The sequence below is a fragment of the Palaemon carinicauda genome, chromosome 7, assembly GCF_036898095.1.
Source record: "Palaemon carinicauda isolate YSFRI2023 chromosome 7, ASM3689809v2, whole genome shotgun sequence".
NCBI classification, from domain to species: domain Eukaryota; kingdom Metazoa; phylum Arthropoda; class Malacostraca; order Decapoda; family Palaemonidae; genus Palaemon; species Palaemon carinicauda.
The window spans coordinates 171,343,560-171,360,266 of NC_090731.1; the positions used below are offsets into that span (position 1 = coordinate 171,343,560).

General features: G+C 35.6%; 1 protein-coding gene across 1 annotated transcript in view; it reads left to right on the forward strand.

Moving 5' to 3' along the window:
• Vps51 (vacuolar protein sorting 51) overlaps nucleotides 1-7,043 on the forward strand; it is a 37,996-nt gene extending 30,953 nt beyond the window's left edge. The window contains exons 14-17 of the mRNA XM_068377170.1: nucleotides 156-226; nucleotides 1,768-1,951; nucleotides 3,878-3,990; nucleotides 5,677-7,043. Of these exons, the coding sequence (XP_068233271.1) occupies nucleotides 156-226; nucleotides 1,768-1,951; nucleotides 3,878-3,990; nucleotides 5,677-5,785 (477 nt within the window). The 3' untranslated portion in view covers nucleotides 5,786-7,043. The remainder of the gene's footprint in view (nucleotides 1-155; nucleotides 227-1,767; nucleotides 1,952-3,877; nucleotides 3,991-5,676) is intronic.
• Nucleotides 7,044-16,707: the final 9,664 nt, after the last annotated feature.

Here is a 16,707-nt window from a genome sequence, read left to right on the forward strand (position 1 = left end):
TGATTTTTTAGTTATATAAAAAAGATATACTGTAAAAAATTTTGAACACATGAATATAAAATTTTCCCCCTATTCTTTCATTCATTATTCTTTATTTTCTTATTTATTGATGCTTGTGGTATATGATATCTGACCAAGATTTAAACATCTTTAAGGTTGGGGCACTTTATGAGGAAGGCAATCGTCAGGATCGATCTTCAGATTCTTCTCGTCGTACATATCACAGGTATTTTTTTGGCTTCACTTTTTTTCACCAATCATAAAATGGTCATTGGAGTTTTATCGCACCAGAAAATTTCTGAATACAACAGTTATAATTTTCATTCTCATCTTCATCATCATTTTATATAAAGAAGAATGAAGAATAATATTAAAGAACTCTATTTTTCTGAGTGAACACATTATCGTACAACTTTACATAGATTTTCCATATGTCATGGCAAAAGGTTAATCTCCTTCTGGTGAAGTTGGAACATTGAGCCATGTACTTTTTACTGGAGAATTTAGAAGATTATTAGGAGCATATGGAGATGATTAGGTTTATTTTTAGGCCTATAACATCTTGGAAAAGACACATATACAATGTAAATATCTCTATAATTCATCTAATCTTTTTTCCATTTGTTATGAATCTTCAATTACAATACAGGCAAATTCTATACATCTATATCTTCCCTTTTTAGAACCTTATTCTGCTTATCAAATGAAGACTTAACTTAGACCATTTTAGCCTGAAGAGGCTCACCTTTACAGTAAATTACCATTATTTTATTGAGTCTTGCTTCTGGATCTATTCTGTTATCAAGGGCTCCCTTGGATCCACCATTCGTCAATAGGGAAGTCAGTAGTGCGGCCATATCCCTCAGATATGGAATTCTCTCCTCTTGCATTTTACAATCAGAATCTTAAAAAGTGAACCAATTAAGAAATGGTAACTGCAGGTTTCAGACAGCTCATGTTAGTAGTGCCTTGGGACATTTGAAGACTCAGAAAGTCGGTTGGGCATTGTGTAAAAACTAATTTTACATTTAATTTTTTTATTATAAACATATAACCAAGGAGAAAGGATTAATGAGGTGGAATCATTTAAATATTTAGGAAATATGATCTCTGATACAGGATCTTTAGAATTGAGAGTTTAGTGAAAGATTGAAAAATGCAAATCAGACAATGGCTAGGTTAGGTAAAATTTGGAAATCAAATTGCCTGAAATGACAGAAATATTAAGCTGTGTATCAGTTTAGTGAGATTGATATTACTGTATGGACAAGAGTCGTGGTATGACAATGAAAAAATATTCAACAGATTTTATAGATTTGAGAACAAACCCCCTCAGAAGAATATTGGGAGTTAAATGGCCGGAGAGGATTAGAAATGAAACTTCAAGAGAGATTATAGTGCCATATGTTGATGAGATCATAGTGAGGGGTAAATAGAGATGGTTTGGGCATGCTCTTTGCACTCCCCAAGAGATTAGTTCACTAAATTTTCAACTGGGCTCCACAAGGCACTAGAAGAGTTGGAAGACCCGGGCTTACATGGCTGAGGACTATGAAGTGTGAAGTAGACGATGAATGGGAAAGTATTGATTTAAAAGCTCAAGATAGAGACGACTGGTGAAATCTAACCGAGGCCCTTTGTGTCAATAGACGTAGAAGATGATGATGATGATTATAGACATGGAAACCCTCCTTGTTCATCCAGCTTTTCACGTTCATTGCCTTAAATTATTTCTTCGTGCAGAAAATTATATTCTTATTTTTTCAGCTTGAGTGCTTCTCGGGGAGGACCCGGGGGACGTTCCACTTGGGCTTCATATACACCCAGTCAATTAGATAACAGTCTAGTTGCTAATCTGAACAAGCTATGGTCAGAACGTATCGAGATATTCGCACCGGTTGAGTTTACTAGAGTCTCCATTTTGACAGGAATTGTGAAAATAAGTTTGAAGGTAATGTACTGCATTGTGAAATGTTAAAAGTTTCTTTTGGAATAATATGCTCGTTATTTTTTATTTATCTCCAAGAGTAAGTTTTTCCACCCAATTTGTTATCAGTAAAAGTTTAATAGCATTAATGTACATTTCATGCAATTATAAAATAGGCAAGCTATTCTATTTAGATTTCTTTGCTTGTGATAAAATATACTACTGTATGAAACTGCAATAGCATTGCATGGGAACAATTGGAACTCGACTATTTTCTTCCAAATTTAGCTCTTAATGTCCTCTTATTGTAAGGTAATTTCTTATCAAATTTATAACTGTGATTTCTATGGACCTCCCTGATGTTCATATTACTTTCGTCTCCGGAAGCTTGGTTATGTTGATGTTACCCCCTTACAAATAAAATTACCAGTTTTCTTTTCTTCCAATAGTCTAATGCCTCTAGTAAACAAGGATATACAGTGTCTTTCGACAATAACATACTGCCTATGTTGTATCATTGTCTCTTCATTCTCTGAGTTGCTTTAGAACGAGCTTGAAGAGAGTCCTAACTTAAGTTTTTTTTTTAATGGTTTAAAGATGTCATCTTCCAGATTTGTGAAAAGGAATTTTTTTGGGGTAATCAGCGATCTTTATCTTGTGTCTCTTGTTGGGGAAAATATTTCTTCATTTAGAGATTTGTTGTGTGGAGGGGAAAGGCCTTACTGTTCTTGGAAAGTATGTTTTGTAGTTGCTTATCAGATCAAAATTCTAAACATGAAAAAGCGCTTACTTTTAGTTTAAGAGGAAACCCAGAGAAGGTTAGGCTTACTGATTTTAAAGGGAATGATGATTATAATAATACCACTCCAGCCTTTGACTTTGCTACAGTCCTAACGAGTTTAGGTTCAATAGTCATGATCTTATTGAGCCTTAACAGAATTAGCTTCTTTTGTGGAAGCTCAGAAGACCAAAATTCTTCAATTAAAGGTAATTGTTCTTACATGTACTGTATGCAAAACTTTCGTCATTTAAAATAGGGAATGTCTTCAGCGGAACTGGAACAATCGTTGAATAAGTTAACGAGGTAGTTAACGACAGGTGGTGCATGTGAGCGAGTAGCCCTGTCCACCCACCTGCCAAAGACTTCCCCTTTGGCCACAAGGATATACTGGGGTGACCTATCCAAAGGCTTTGATCTTTTTCTTATACTTGAAGTGAATGCCGGCTGCTGTTGCTGATGGAATTGAATACAGTCACCAGGAAATTCATACTTGGCGGGGAAAGGGGGGACGCCTCAAACGGTTTGGCTAAATAAGCTGTGAATTCACACTCGCTGCACTTTTTGTGGGGGGCATGATTGTTCACAATCCCCGTGTGCCAAGTGCAGATTGTGGCTTCCTGTGCAGTGGCAAGCATATGCTTTGAATGGAAAGAAAACAGCTAAGCCTTCTCCGGGGTCAGTCTCGGTAATACCCAAGAAAAAACCGAGGAAGTCTTTCACCTCTTTCTTTCCCTCACCGAGTGCGGAAGATACTGCGGCTTCTATATACAGTATGCTACTCTGGATCGGTCACCAGGGAGTATACAGAAGGAGCAAGATCATCTAGGATCTGCTTCGGCGAGTTTTTCAGGCGCTGGTGGTGTGTGGAATTCCCCAGAGATTGTGAACCCCATTGGAGGTTGGAAGCTTTTCTCTTGTTGGTGTGCAGACGGCTGATGACAATTTTGGCATTCCTTCCGTCTAGCAAGTATATTATTATCAGTAGAAACCATTAGTCACATTGTTTACTAGAGGCCTTAGTATTTTAGGAGAGAAAATTGATAATTTTTAATTTTCAAGGGACAAGTCGACATAACCAAGCTTCTGGAGACAAAAGTAATACAGTATGTACATCAGGTGAATATAGTAGTAATAAATTTCATTACTAAAATTCTGTTTTTTCTCACCAGACATTGATGGAGAGTGTCCGGTTACGCACGTTCAGCAGGTTTGGTCTTCAACAAGTTCAAGTTGATGCCCACTACTTGAGGACTTACCTTTGGAAGTTTGTGGCTGATGAACAGTAAGTAAAACAACTCTAAACAGGTCTTAATATAGACATTGTCATCATTAATATTGTTTGTACTGTATAGTACAATATATCAAATTATTACTTTAAAGATTTGCGAAAAAAGCGCCCCCAAAAATCAACCGCACTGTAGCCATCAGCTGCGTTCAAAGGAAAGAGAAGCAGGAACGTATAGGGGCACTGGAAGGTGATAGGATGTGTAATGGCTCCTTAATTATCCTTCCCCTTAGTGGATTAGACTGGGTAAGGTCTATTTGGGGTGCAGATATCTATGGTTATCTTAGGATACGTCCCTGATTATACACTATATCTTCAGATTGTTGTTTCCGGGGGTTGGAACCCAGTGACTCCTGACGGTAATTCTCTTGTAATATCAATCGCAGAAATATTATATTGTAGAAGTTGCCAGAAGGAACTTCCATCAGGACGACATGGCTATCTCACTCAAAAATAGATTTTTCCTACGTCAGAATCCTTTTATGAGAAATTAAATCTATCTACTGTCTTTAGTTTTCTCTACAAAATTTATGTGTTTAAGGTCTACATTGATGTCCTTTCTACAGTATTTTCAGCTTCTTATTAGTCTTTGCCTTATTTCATATTTACTGCTACAGTATTACAATTATTCCTCTCAGAGACAATATTTATATTAAATTGTAATAGCAGTTATTTTCAAACGTTCTGGTTATTCAATTTGGTCAAATGATTGTTTAACCAACATATAAACATGTCAAAAATAAAATTTACGAAATTGATATTTTAAAGGGAATTTTTTTTCATTTTTGTTAAACAGAAAATTATTTATTGCTCGAGTTAATATTTGTTAAGCTAAACAAAACAAGAATATCTAAATAAACATAAACATGTAACAAAACTTTCTTACGAAATATTCACTCCATGAGAATACTGCATATACAAAAAAACTTAACGTTAACTTCCAATTGCAAAAGAAATTATCTATTTTTTTCTTGAAGTGCAAATAAATAGGAGTCATACTGTATAGGATAGAAATGAAAATGAGCCGCAGAAGGGAGTAATGTAAGATTTCACTGCTTCCCCCATTATTTTAGCTCTAATCAAGCTATGACATGCTCAGAAAGGCACATAAAGGATCATGCACTGATTACTCACTGGGAAAAACACATAATTATGGAATTATTATGAAAGGTATTAGATTTACAAGGTACTATGGGACAGTACTTAATCTCTTGTTGTATAAGAGAGAGAGTCTGCACTGTTTCCTGCTTTACTACTCTACTATTCTCTCTCATTATTAATGTAAAAAAAACATACTCGTAGCATACACCTCCTCTGCAGTACAGCATTTACATGAATTCATATTAACTTTTAAGATACATGAACATGTAGACGGCGTGATTCTACAGTGCAGTAGTACACTGTCAATACAGTAAATTTAATTTGTTATATTGTACATAATGGATAACCCTATCACACATTCACAATACAAAATGTGGCGTTTATAAAGCAAATACTTTGAACATCCTTCTACGAATACCTACAAATTTACCTATCATATAGGTCAAGTCCTTACTATTCAGGATTATTACTTCAGACTAAAATCTCCTATAAGCTGAACTCCCAAAGCAAAATTCTAAAATTCAAGCTGTGAATTATGAGACATAGGTTTATTTATATACATTTAATGTACCTTGATTTCAGTGTCCTGAACGTGCTTCTGGATGAGGTGGTGACTTCGGCAAGCGTTAGGTGCTGTGACCCGGAACTCATGGAGCAGAAAGTTGTCGAGTTCATCTGCGAACAAAGCTGATCTGCTTTTCATAGCCAGAAACCCTGCGTAAAGAATGTGAAAAAAAGACCTTGTTATTCTTAGAAACTACACCTAAACAACTTAACTTTGAGTTATAAACATGCCAAAGAAGTTAAGAACTTATGCCCTTAATTCTTTTCTTTACACTAGTTTTATTTTTAATTAATCATATACATTACAGAAGGCCCTTAACTTACAAACACACTGAGAAACAAACAAATTCAACTGAAATAAAAAAAAATCTGTGTATCAAATGTTCATACACTTTAATAAGATGAAGAAATATTGTAATAAAATATTATATGATTTAATACAGTAAGCAAAACTATATTTACAATAACCTGATATTATTTCATATGATATGAGACTTCGTTGACTTTTTTAGAAAGAAATTTTAGGCATGTAAGTCAGGTTAGGCCTACCCTGGACCAAAATTTAACAAAATTAAACTTAGTTTCTTTGAATCCATTATGTTTGTAAGTTAAGGATCTTCTGTACAGTCAGTAAAAGACTGTTGTTAAGAGTGAAAGTTATATAGGCATGTGTGCACACATCACTAATGAAATGACCGGTCAGTGTTAATCAGTAAATTCAAAATACCGAGCAATAAGCTATTGAATCTTATCAGCATTTCTTGATTCAATATTTTTAAATGGCTAATTAAAATTAAGAAGTAACCACAAATACAAAATCTGCTTTGAAGATATTCCTTTTCTTGTTACAGTAATATCACAAAATTATGCATTTCTAAGTTTTAATACCACGATAGTACAGTCCGTAAAATAAGGACTTAATTAAATTCCTCTTCAATTTAATATCACTAAATACAATTATTTAAGTAGCTTATAATAATTTATTTTTCTAAATATTTTTCTTTGACGAAATTACAGTACTGTAGATTTTTATAACAAATAATTGTCTTTATTATATGAAGTGAAAATTTTTTGTTGTCTTAGGTAAAATATTTATTTCTACATCAATGAACAAAAATTTAGTTTTAAAAACATGCACTTTAATGTGTACTATTAATTTTCTTTTAGTTTCTCAACAACATGACTTGTGTGTTGCATATTCTTATCAATTTACTTAACAGTCTAAGTTAATCTATATAGGTATTGGAATAAAAACAAGGGCTCTCCTAATCTGAACAATCATTCCATAATGTACATACTCAAAAGAAAAAACGTAGAATTAAGATAAATGTGTGAATTTGGATATGAAAATGTCTATTTATATATAATAAATTTGTTGTAGCTTTTTTCGTCTATATTTACTCCTGTGATTGTGGTTTATAAAATGCATTGCAGTGTTATAATTAGATTTATGGTTAAATTGTCTAATAATAGCTGAATACTGGACTACAGGTGAGTCAAAGATAATATTTAATTGATTATGGGTGAAACTAAATGCCCCATTTTTTCTTTCAATGGATAAATACCACCTCTAGAGTGTGAGAGTCGGCAATATGATCATCAAAGGAAGTTCATAAAATGAACAGAATTGTAATAATAAAAGTTATTATTTCCATACTCACCTGATATTCATATACAATACATACCCACCTAACTCCCCATTGACAACTGGCATTAAGAGGATAGGGAATTATTTCGACTGAGACCGAAGTGCAATTGGACATGCACAGCAAATTGTTGTAAAATGCTGCTAGGTCTCGTCACTTCTCTAGAAGCATTAGTATATTAAAATGAAAGAATACGGGAAATTTTTCAGATTAAAGCAATATGAACATCAGACGATACTGCAAATGTTATCAAAATTCCATTTTTTGTGATGTATCCATAGTGGTACCGTCATATTTTATTTAATATCTCAATCATTGTCACCCCATGCATGATAGAGATATCCGAGCATTGCTGGTTTGGTGACCGTGGTCACATACCGCGAGCAGTAGCTCAATATTCACCCTAGCGATAATCTAGCTAGTCTAATAAAGTATCTTTCCCTCTCAGATCTTCCTAGCTTACAAAGCCCTGCGAGATCAGAAGCCCCTTCTCCTGGGCCATAGCAAACAGAGTTAATCGTGCAGTTTGACCATTGAAGAGGCTCTGGGTTATCCTCACAACACCTGATCTTGTTCATAGTGTACATTGTATGTCTCAGAGACTGATTAGTTAGCTACAGAGGTGGAGAGCACTGAATATACAACTTCCCAATGAAGTGAGGAAGTGACTGAGTCCAGCACATAATCTTTACTTTAAAAACTTTTTCTTGTCCTATACAGCAGGGAAACCCTACTCTCTACAGGACCTCTACAGTCGTTTTATTATGTTCGTTCGAAAGCATTCAACATTTCACACCGTATATTTCTCGTTTATTGGTAAATCGCCACTATCGAAAGCCTCGCAAAATAAGAAAGGCATCGTGACTGGCCGTCATCTTCTCACAACTGATTCATGTAAACATAGTAACAATACAAATTATAAGTAATTATCATTCCTTAAATAGTAACTCACACGACTGACATGTGCAGCAAATGCTTGTCAGAAGAGAGGAGCAATGAGATGATGTTTATTTGCAAGCGAAGCGAGCCACAGCAGAACAAAGACCATTAGAGTGGTGGCAAATCACTATGCCTGTAGGCAGAGCATGTTAGAGGTTTTAGGTTGGACATATAGTTGGCAATTTTATTCTACTCTTCTAGGAGAAGTACACTTCAAAATCAAACCATTGCTCTCTAGTCTTGGATAGTCCCATAGTTTCTGTACCATGGTCTTCCACTGTCTTGGGTTAGAGTTCTCTAGCTTGAGGGTACACTTGGTCACACTATTCTATCTGGTTTCTATTTCTGTTGTTTTATTAAAAGTTTTTATAGTTTATATACGAAATATTTATTTAGATGATGTTACTGTTCCAACATATTTTATTTTTCCTTGTTTCCTTTCCTCACTGGGCTATTTTCCCTGTTGGGGCCCCTGGGCTTACAGCATCCTGCTTTTCCAACTAGGGTTGTAGCTTAGCAAATAATAATAATAATACTCAAGAAAGGGTCTCATTAAAAATTCATGGAAATCTATCATTTGAATGGGAGTGTACTGTACTTAAAATTGGTCCGAAATTTGGGATTAAAAAAGGACATTTATCCAAAAAAGTAGACAAAGATAATGTAAATACAGACACAAGAGCAATAAGGTAATAATAATAAAAGGTAAAAGGTGTCTGGGTTGAGTTCCAGTTTCATCAGAATAGATGCTCACCAGAACATCAGCCGGGCAAGCCCAACTCCCCAATGTGGTACTCAACCACAGCAGGGCCTCCCCAGTAAACAGCTTAAACTCGGGGTCCCGGGCTGGGATCAATCTGCTGCCATGCAAATGCTAGGCAAACTCGTTACAACTGTATTACACAGGAGGTTAAATATTTTAAAAAATGCTAATGAGTAACCTACCATTCGGTAGAAGATTTAGAAAATTAAATTCATAATCTACTTATGGAGTAAAATTAAACTTTATACAAATGTTTACAAACAGGAGCTTTATAAAATATTGAACATTCAGCAATAACATTACGGTTATTACTGGCTAGTAGAGAGGTAACGTGTTTGCCTTGCATTCACGTGGCAGTAGATCGATTCTAGCCCTGGACCGTGAGTTTAAGCTGTTTACTGGGGGGCCCACTGACCGTTGGGCACCACAGTGGGTTGGGGGGCTTGCCCGGCTGACGTTCTGGTGAGCATCTATCTATTCTGATGAAACTGGAATTGAAATTAGACACCTTTGGCTTAAATTTCAGAAAAGGAAATAAATCATTTTATACTTCCTTTAATAATAACAATAATAGTTCTCGTAACTAACCTCGTATTCTTGTCAATTTTGGGAAATGTAAACAATATTTATAATAAAAGATTTGGTTAGATTAAAATCTGATAAACCCGACTTATTAAAACGATGAAAGTAATCCATTTAGTGTTGCTTACTATAAATAAGCATGCTCTCTCTCTCTCTCTCTCTCTCTCTCTCTCTCTCTCTCTCTCTCTCTCTCTCTCTCATATATATATATAAATATATATGTATATATATATATATATATATATATATATATATATATATATATATATATATATATATATATATATATGTATATATATATATATATATATATATATATATATATATATATATATATATATATAGTATTTGCATATACACATGCATATACATGTACATATATATATATATATATATATATATATATATATATATATATATATATATCTTTACCTTCTTGGGACTATAAATTTTGAACTATAACAATGAAATAAATAAATATATAAATACTCAAACCTACATCCTTCATTCGCAAAGAAATAACTCCCAAGACTGAGCTAAACTAATTTACATCACGTAAATTCTCCCGGGCCAAAATTGCGGCTTTCTCCACACAGGTTCGACCTTGCATCCCCCTCCCCCATACTACAAGATGGTGCAACAGCACCCCCCCCCCCCCTCCCACAGGATGGTGCAACAACCCACTACCCCCCACTACTCCCTCCCTACTCCATGGCATGGCCCACATTCCTATACACCAGCTGCCTTAAATTCACTTCCTTATTCAGTTTCAAAACTTCCGCAAATTTGGAGCATAATGTCATCTGTTTATTTTTTTTACCTTGGTTTATTTAATTTACTTGTTCGATTCATTAATTGTTTGTTTATTTATTTGTACATGCTAGCCGAGATTTAATTCGCTCTCTCTCTCTCTCTTTCTCTCTCTCTCTCTCTCTCTCTCTCTCTCTCTCTCTCTCTCTCTCTCTCTCTCTCTCTCCTCATTGTAACTTATGCCTGTAACATTAGCTTACTTTATTTCCGGCCTGCTTGCCTCGAATATAAATCTCTCTCTCTCTCTCTCTCTCTCTCTCTCTCTCTCTCTCTCTCTCTCTCTAAATTATAATGTAACACACACACACATAGAGAGAGAGAGAGAGAGAGAGAGAGAGAGAGAGAGAGAGAGAGAGAGAGAGAGAGAGAGAGAGAGATTAGGCAAGCATTTAGCAAATGAAGAAATAAAGGATAAGTTACAATCTAGCACGTAGATCTCTCTCTCTCTCTCTCTCTCTCTCTCTCTCTCTAAATTACAATGTAACAGAGAGAGAGAGAGAGAGAGAGAGAATTTAGTCTATGCCACCAGGCCTAAACTCTCTCTCTCTCTCTCTCTCTCTCTCTCTCTCTCTCTCTCTCTCTCTCTCTCTCTCTCTCTCTCATATTACATTGTAATTTAGAGAGAGAGAGAGAGAGAGAGAGAGAGAGAGAGAGAGAGAGAGAGAGAGAGAGAGAGAGAACTGAGTCTATGCCACCAGGCCTAAACTCTCTCTCTCTCTCTCTCTCTCTCTCTCTCTCTCTCTCTCTCTCTCTCTCTCTCTCTCTCTCTCTCTGAGTTGATTTACCCACCCAAATCACTTCTTGCCTCTTCTTAAATTCCAAGGGCAAGAAGAACGACCAAGGGCGTTAAGGGCAGCCGTGCCAAGGGTAAGGTCGGTTTTGTAATTCATTTTCTTTCTCGGAGATTTTGTTCTGATATCTTCTAAGACAGTTTTAACAATAGGCCTAACAAATGATTGAAGAAATTGGCTCATAATAATCATAATGCTTATTAATAGTTTATTTTCATAATAAATTCAATAAACTAATGCAATTGAGTTTTCTGCCTCAATTGTCTAGGCCCATACAATATAAATTTAGTGGGACAATTTCATGGAAGTGTGTGCCTGTATTATCTAGGCCTATACAAAGTGGGACAACTTTTTCACACCATTATTATTATTATTATTATTATTATTATTATTATTATTATTATTATTATTACTTGCTAAGCCCAACACTAGTTGGAAAAACAAGATATGCTATAAGCCCAGATTCTCCAACAGGGAAAATAGCCCAGCGAGGAAAGGAAACAAGGAAAAATAAAATATTTTAAGAACAGTAACATTAAAATAAATAATCCCAATATTGACCAAGACCGTAAGTTAAGTGTTTCCTGGCGGTAATATTCATATCCCAGATTTATTCGACCGTGTTAAGAAGAAACTTCCGTCTAGGAATAAATTACTGTTCGTTCCAGCGAGTAAGTTCGAGGCCAGAGTCAGAATTGAATTAGATTGAAGCAATTAATTGGGCTTCTTCCGTATTGACCAGAATTGTTTTATTAGGCCTATAGTCATGAGATGAGTATGCGAAAAAACACGTGCAATGAATTCCAGCTAAGCACGAGATTTAAATGATAGGCCTATATTTCATCAGATAAGTAGACCTATGCGAAAAAAAAACGTACAAAAAAATTCCAGCTAAGCAAAATAGATTTAAATGATAGGCCTATAATCTTAGTATGAGTATACGAAAAACACGTGCAAAAAAAAAAAGAAAAAAAAATCTCAGCTAAGCACATGAATTCAAATGATAGGCCTATAATCATCAGATGAGCTTGCGAAAAACACGTGCAATAAATGCCGGCTAAGCAAAAGATTTAAATGATAGGCCTATAATCATTAGATATGTATGTAAAAAACACGTGCAATAAACTCCAAGCTAGGCAAAAGAAAAAGGTTTAATTGATAGGCCTATAATCATTAGATATGTATGTAAAAACACGTGCAATAAACTCCAAGCTAGGCAAAAGAAAAAGGTTTAATTGATAGGCCTATAATCATTAGATAAATATGAGAAAAACACGTGCAAAAATGCCAACTAAGCAAAAACTACATCTAAATTAGAAATAGAAACTTAAAATCGGATTTAAATAGTAACTTGAGAGTTTTTTTTTTAATAAATACTGTTCGTCTAAAACCCCTTCTTATGAAGATGATTGTAATAAAATGATAAATTATTCGAAAAATATTATAGAATGAAGCAAATTTCCGAAGAAAGGAAAATTGAATGAATAAAAAAGAAAAGAAATGCGGACTTCTTCCAAGACCTCCCGCAGTTTTAAAAATATGAAAATAAATATTCAAAACATAACTATTATATTGTGATCCTTTGCAGGAAAAAAAGGCTCAGAAGGGTAAAAAGGCTCAGACGGGAAAAAATGCTCAGAAGGGAAAAAAGGCTCAGAAGGGAATAAAAGGATCAGAAGGGAGAAAAGGCTTAAAAGTCAAAGGGAGAAAGAGGGTCAAAGAAGGGAGAAAAGGGGTCAGAGAAGGAAAAAGGCTCTGAGAAAAAGGTTCAGAAGGGAATAAAAGGCTCAGAAGGGAGAAAGGATAAAAGTCAGATCAGGGAGAAAAAGGGTCAAAGAAGGGAGAAAAGGAGTCAGAGAATGAAAAAAAGGCTCTGAGAAAAAAGGTTCAGAAGGGAGAAAGAGACTAAGAAGGGAAAAAAAGGCTCCGAGAAAATAAAAAGACTCCGAAAAGGAAAAAAAGACTCGGAGAAAGGAAAAAAAAAGACTACAAGAAGGGAAAAAAGGCTGGGTGAAGGGAAAAAAAGGCTGTGAGAGGGTAAAAAATGGCTGCGAGAAGGGAAAAAAGGCCCCAAGAAGGGAAAATAAGGCCCCGAGAAGGGAAAATAAGGCCCCGAGAAAGGGAAAATAAGGCCCCGAGAAGGAAAAAAAGAGGCCCCGAGAAGGGAAAATAAGGCCCCGAGAAGGGAAAATAAGGCCCTGAGAAGGAAAAAAGAGGCCCCGAGAAGGGAAAATAAGGCCCCGAGAAGGGAAAATAAGGCCCCGAGAAGGAAAAAAGAGGCCCCGAGAAGGGAAAAAAAGGCCCCGAGAAGGAAAAAAAGGCCCCGAGAAGGGAAAAAGGCCGCGAGAAAGGGAAAAAAAGACCCCAAGAAGGAAAAAAAGGCCCCGAGAAGAGAAAAAGGCCGCAAGAAAGGGGAAAAAAAACTCAGAGAAAGAAAAAGGCTCCGAGAAAGGGAAAAAGGCTCCAAGAAGAGAAAAAAGGCTCAAAGAAATGGAAAAATGCTCTAGTAAAGGAAAAATTACTCAGAGAAAGGAAAAATAACTCAGAAAGGAAAAAATGACTCAGAGAAGGGGAAAAATGACCCAGAATGGGAAAAATGACTCAGAATGGGAAAAAGGCTCAGAGCAGGAAAAAGGGCTTAAAAGAAAGGAGAAAAGGGCTCAGAGAAGTGAGAAAAGGGCTTAGAGAAGGAACAAAGGCTCAGAAGGGAGAAGAGGACTCAGAGAAGAGAAAAGAACTCAGAAGGGAAAAAAGGACTCAGAAAGGAGAAAAGGACTCAGACAAGAGAAAAGGAATCAGAAGGAATAAAAGGACTCAGAGAAGAGAAAAGGACTCAGAAGGGAGAAAAGTACTCAGAAGAGAAAAGGACTCAGAGAAGAGAAAAGCACCCTGAGAAGAGAAAAGGACTCAGAGAAAAGAAAAGGACTCAGAAGGGAGAAAAGTACTCAGAAGAGAAAAGGCCTCAGATAAGAGAAAAGGACTCAGAGAAGAGAAACTGACTCAGAGAAGAAAAAAGGACTCAGAGAAGAGAAAAGGACCCAGAAGGAAAAAAAAGCTTAAAAGTTATGAAATACATCAACTACAACGAGGATGATAATGATACCCTCTTGATATCAAAGCACGTTCGGTCGATATAAGATATCAAGGTATACAATCCGCAAACCATGATGTGGCCTTGTTGCATAACTGTAACAGAGCAAGAGCGGATAGGAGACACGTGGCAATATATTTAACACAGCTTTTCAAAAGTGATTCAATGGATGTTATCTGGGACATTACCACAGGGGGATAAGCTCTAGTGGAACTACAATGCCTCATTATGAGTGACTTTTCAAAGAAGTGTAGGCATTACATTATCTCTCTGTAAGAGAGATTACTCGAGTGCCATATGTGGATGAGATCAAGGGGTAGATGGAGATGGTATAGGCATGCTCTTCGCACTCCCCAAGAGAGATTAGTTCACTAAACTTTCAACTGGGTTCCATAAGGCACCAGAAGAGTTGGAAGACCCAGAATTACATGATTGAGGACTATGAAGCATGAAGTAGATGATGAATGAAGTACTGATATAAAAGCTCAAGATAGAGACGACTGGCGAAATCTAACCGAGACCCTTTGCGTCAATAAGCGGTGGAGATGATGATGATTATGATGAAGATATGATGATGAGGTGTCTTAGTACGAGCATTTTGCAGAAGCAATATAAATAGATAAATAACTATGTCAAGAATAGCAAAAATGTGGCAGCTTTCAAGAAAAACCTGAAGACTTATCTCTTTGGAAAGTGTTTTAATTGTTATCTGAAAACTATTAAGCCTGAATACAAATGCTAGCGAATAACTGAAAAGATACAGAGCAAAACATAAACTGGAAAGAAATTATTTTCACACACCAAGGCCCGCCTGAACAGACTCTTAGTGTCTGATGGAGGGCGAGAAATAAACCCTTAAAAGTAAAAGAAAAGAAAGGTACTGTAGAGAGTAGGGTTCCCCTGCAGTATAAGACCAGAAAATCAGCCCTTCAAGAAAGAAATATGCAAATGTCATATTTTCGTGTTTAGCAAGTTTATGTATAGGCTACCAATAACGTATATTTTGGCTATAGCCCACTACAATAAACTTATCCCTGAATGTTAATAAGTAATTACTTTATAGACAAAATATTAAAAAGTGTTGTAGTGATCCGAATAAACGAAAAGGAATAATAATTGTTTCTTCGACCAAAGGCTTAAATTAAAGAATCTTAAGAAACTACGAAAATACAAAGATTTCTGTAGGAAACACTTTGACGCCACTAAAGCAATCGCCAAAAATTAATAAATAAAATATACAATTATATACACCGAATAAATGAATATACATACATACACTATATTATTATTATTATTATTGTTATTATTATTATTATTATTATTTTTATTATTAAGGCGATATTTGTTTAAAAACTGGAATCGAAATACATAATGTACATTTATATAATTCAAAACAAAATTAAAATCGTGTGTGGAGAGAGAGAGAGAGAGAGAGAGAGAGAGAGAGAGAGAGAGAGAGAGAGAGAGAGAGAGAGAGAGTAGCCACCTATCGTTTTTAATAGCAAATAAAGTATCGAAATAATAATAAAGTAAGCATCTTGTATCGTAAAAGTTTCCGTAAATATACTAAAATACATAAAAATACAGAATGTTGCTTGTGTTGATTGCCCAGCAAAATTAAATACTTAATATTCGGTACGATATTATTATTATTATTATTATTATTATTATTATTATTATTACTTGCTAAGCTACAACCCTAGTTGGAAAAGCAGGATGCTATAAGCCCGGGGGCTCCAACAGGGAAAAATAGCCCAGTGAGGAAAGGAAACAGGAAAAATAAAGTATTTCAAGAACAGTAACATTAGAATAAATATTTCCTATATTAACTATAAAAACTTTAACAAAACAAATGGAAGGGAAATAAGATAGAATAGTGTTCCCGAGTGCTCCCTCAAGCAAGAGAACTCTAACCCAAGACAGTGGAAGACCATGGTACAGAAGCTATGGCACTACCAAAGACTAGAGAACAATGGTTTGATTTCGGAGTGTCCTTCTCTTAGAAGAGCTGCTTACATTACAGTGCAGTAGTTAACCCCTTGAGAAAAGAAGAATTGTTTGGTAATCTTGGTGTTGTCAAGTGTATGAGGACAGAGGAGAATGTGTAAAGAACAGGCCGGACTCTTCGGTTTATGTGTAAGCAAAGGGAAAATGAACCATAACCAGAGAGAAGGATCCAATGTAGCATTGTCTGGCCAGTCAAAGGACCCCATAACTCTCTAGTGGTAGTATCTCAACGTGTGGATGGTGCCGGGACCAACCTACTACCTACATTTGTTTATACACTTACTCTCTCTTGCTCGGCTAGCTAGGTTGCTGCCTGGCATTTGAAAAAAAGTGTTTCAAATAGGCCTTCAATAAATTTATATATTGCATCTGGTTCTTTAATTATCTTGCATGATAATAAATATAGCTAAGTGAATAGCA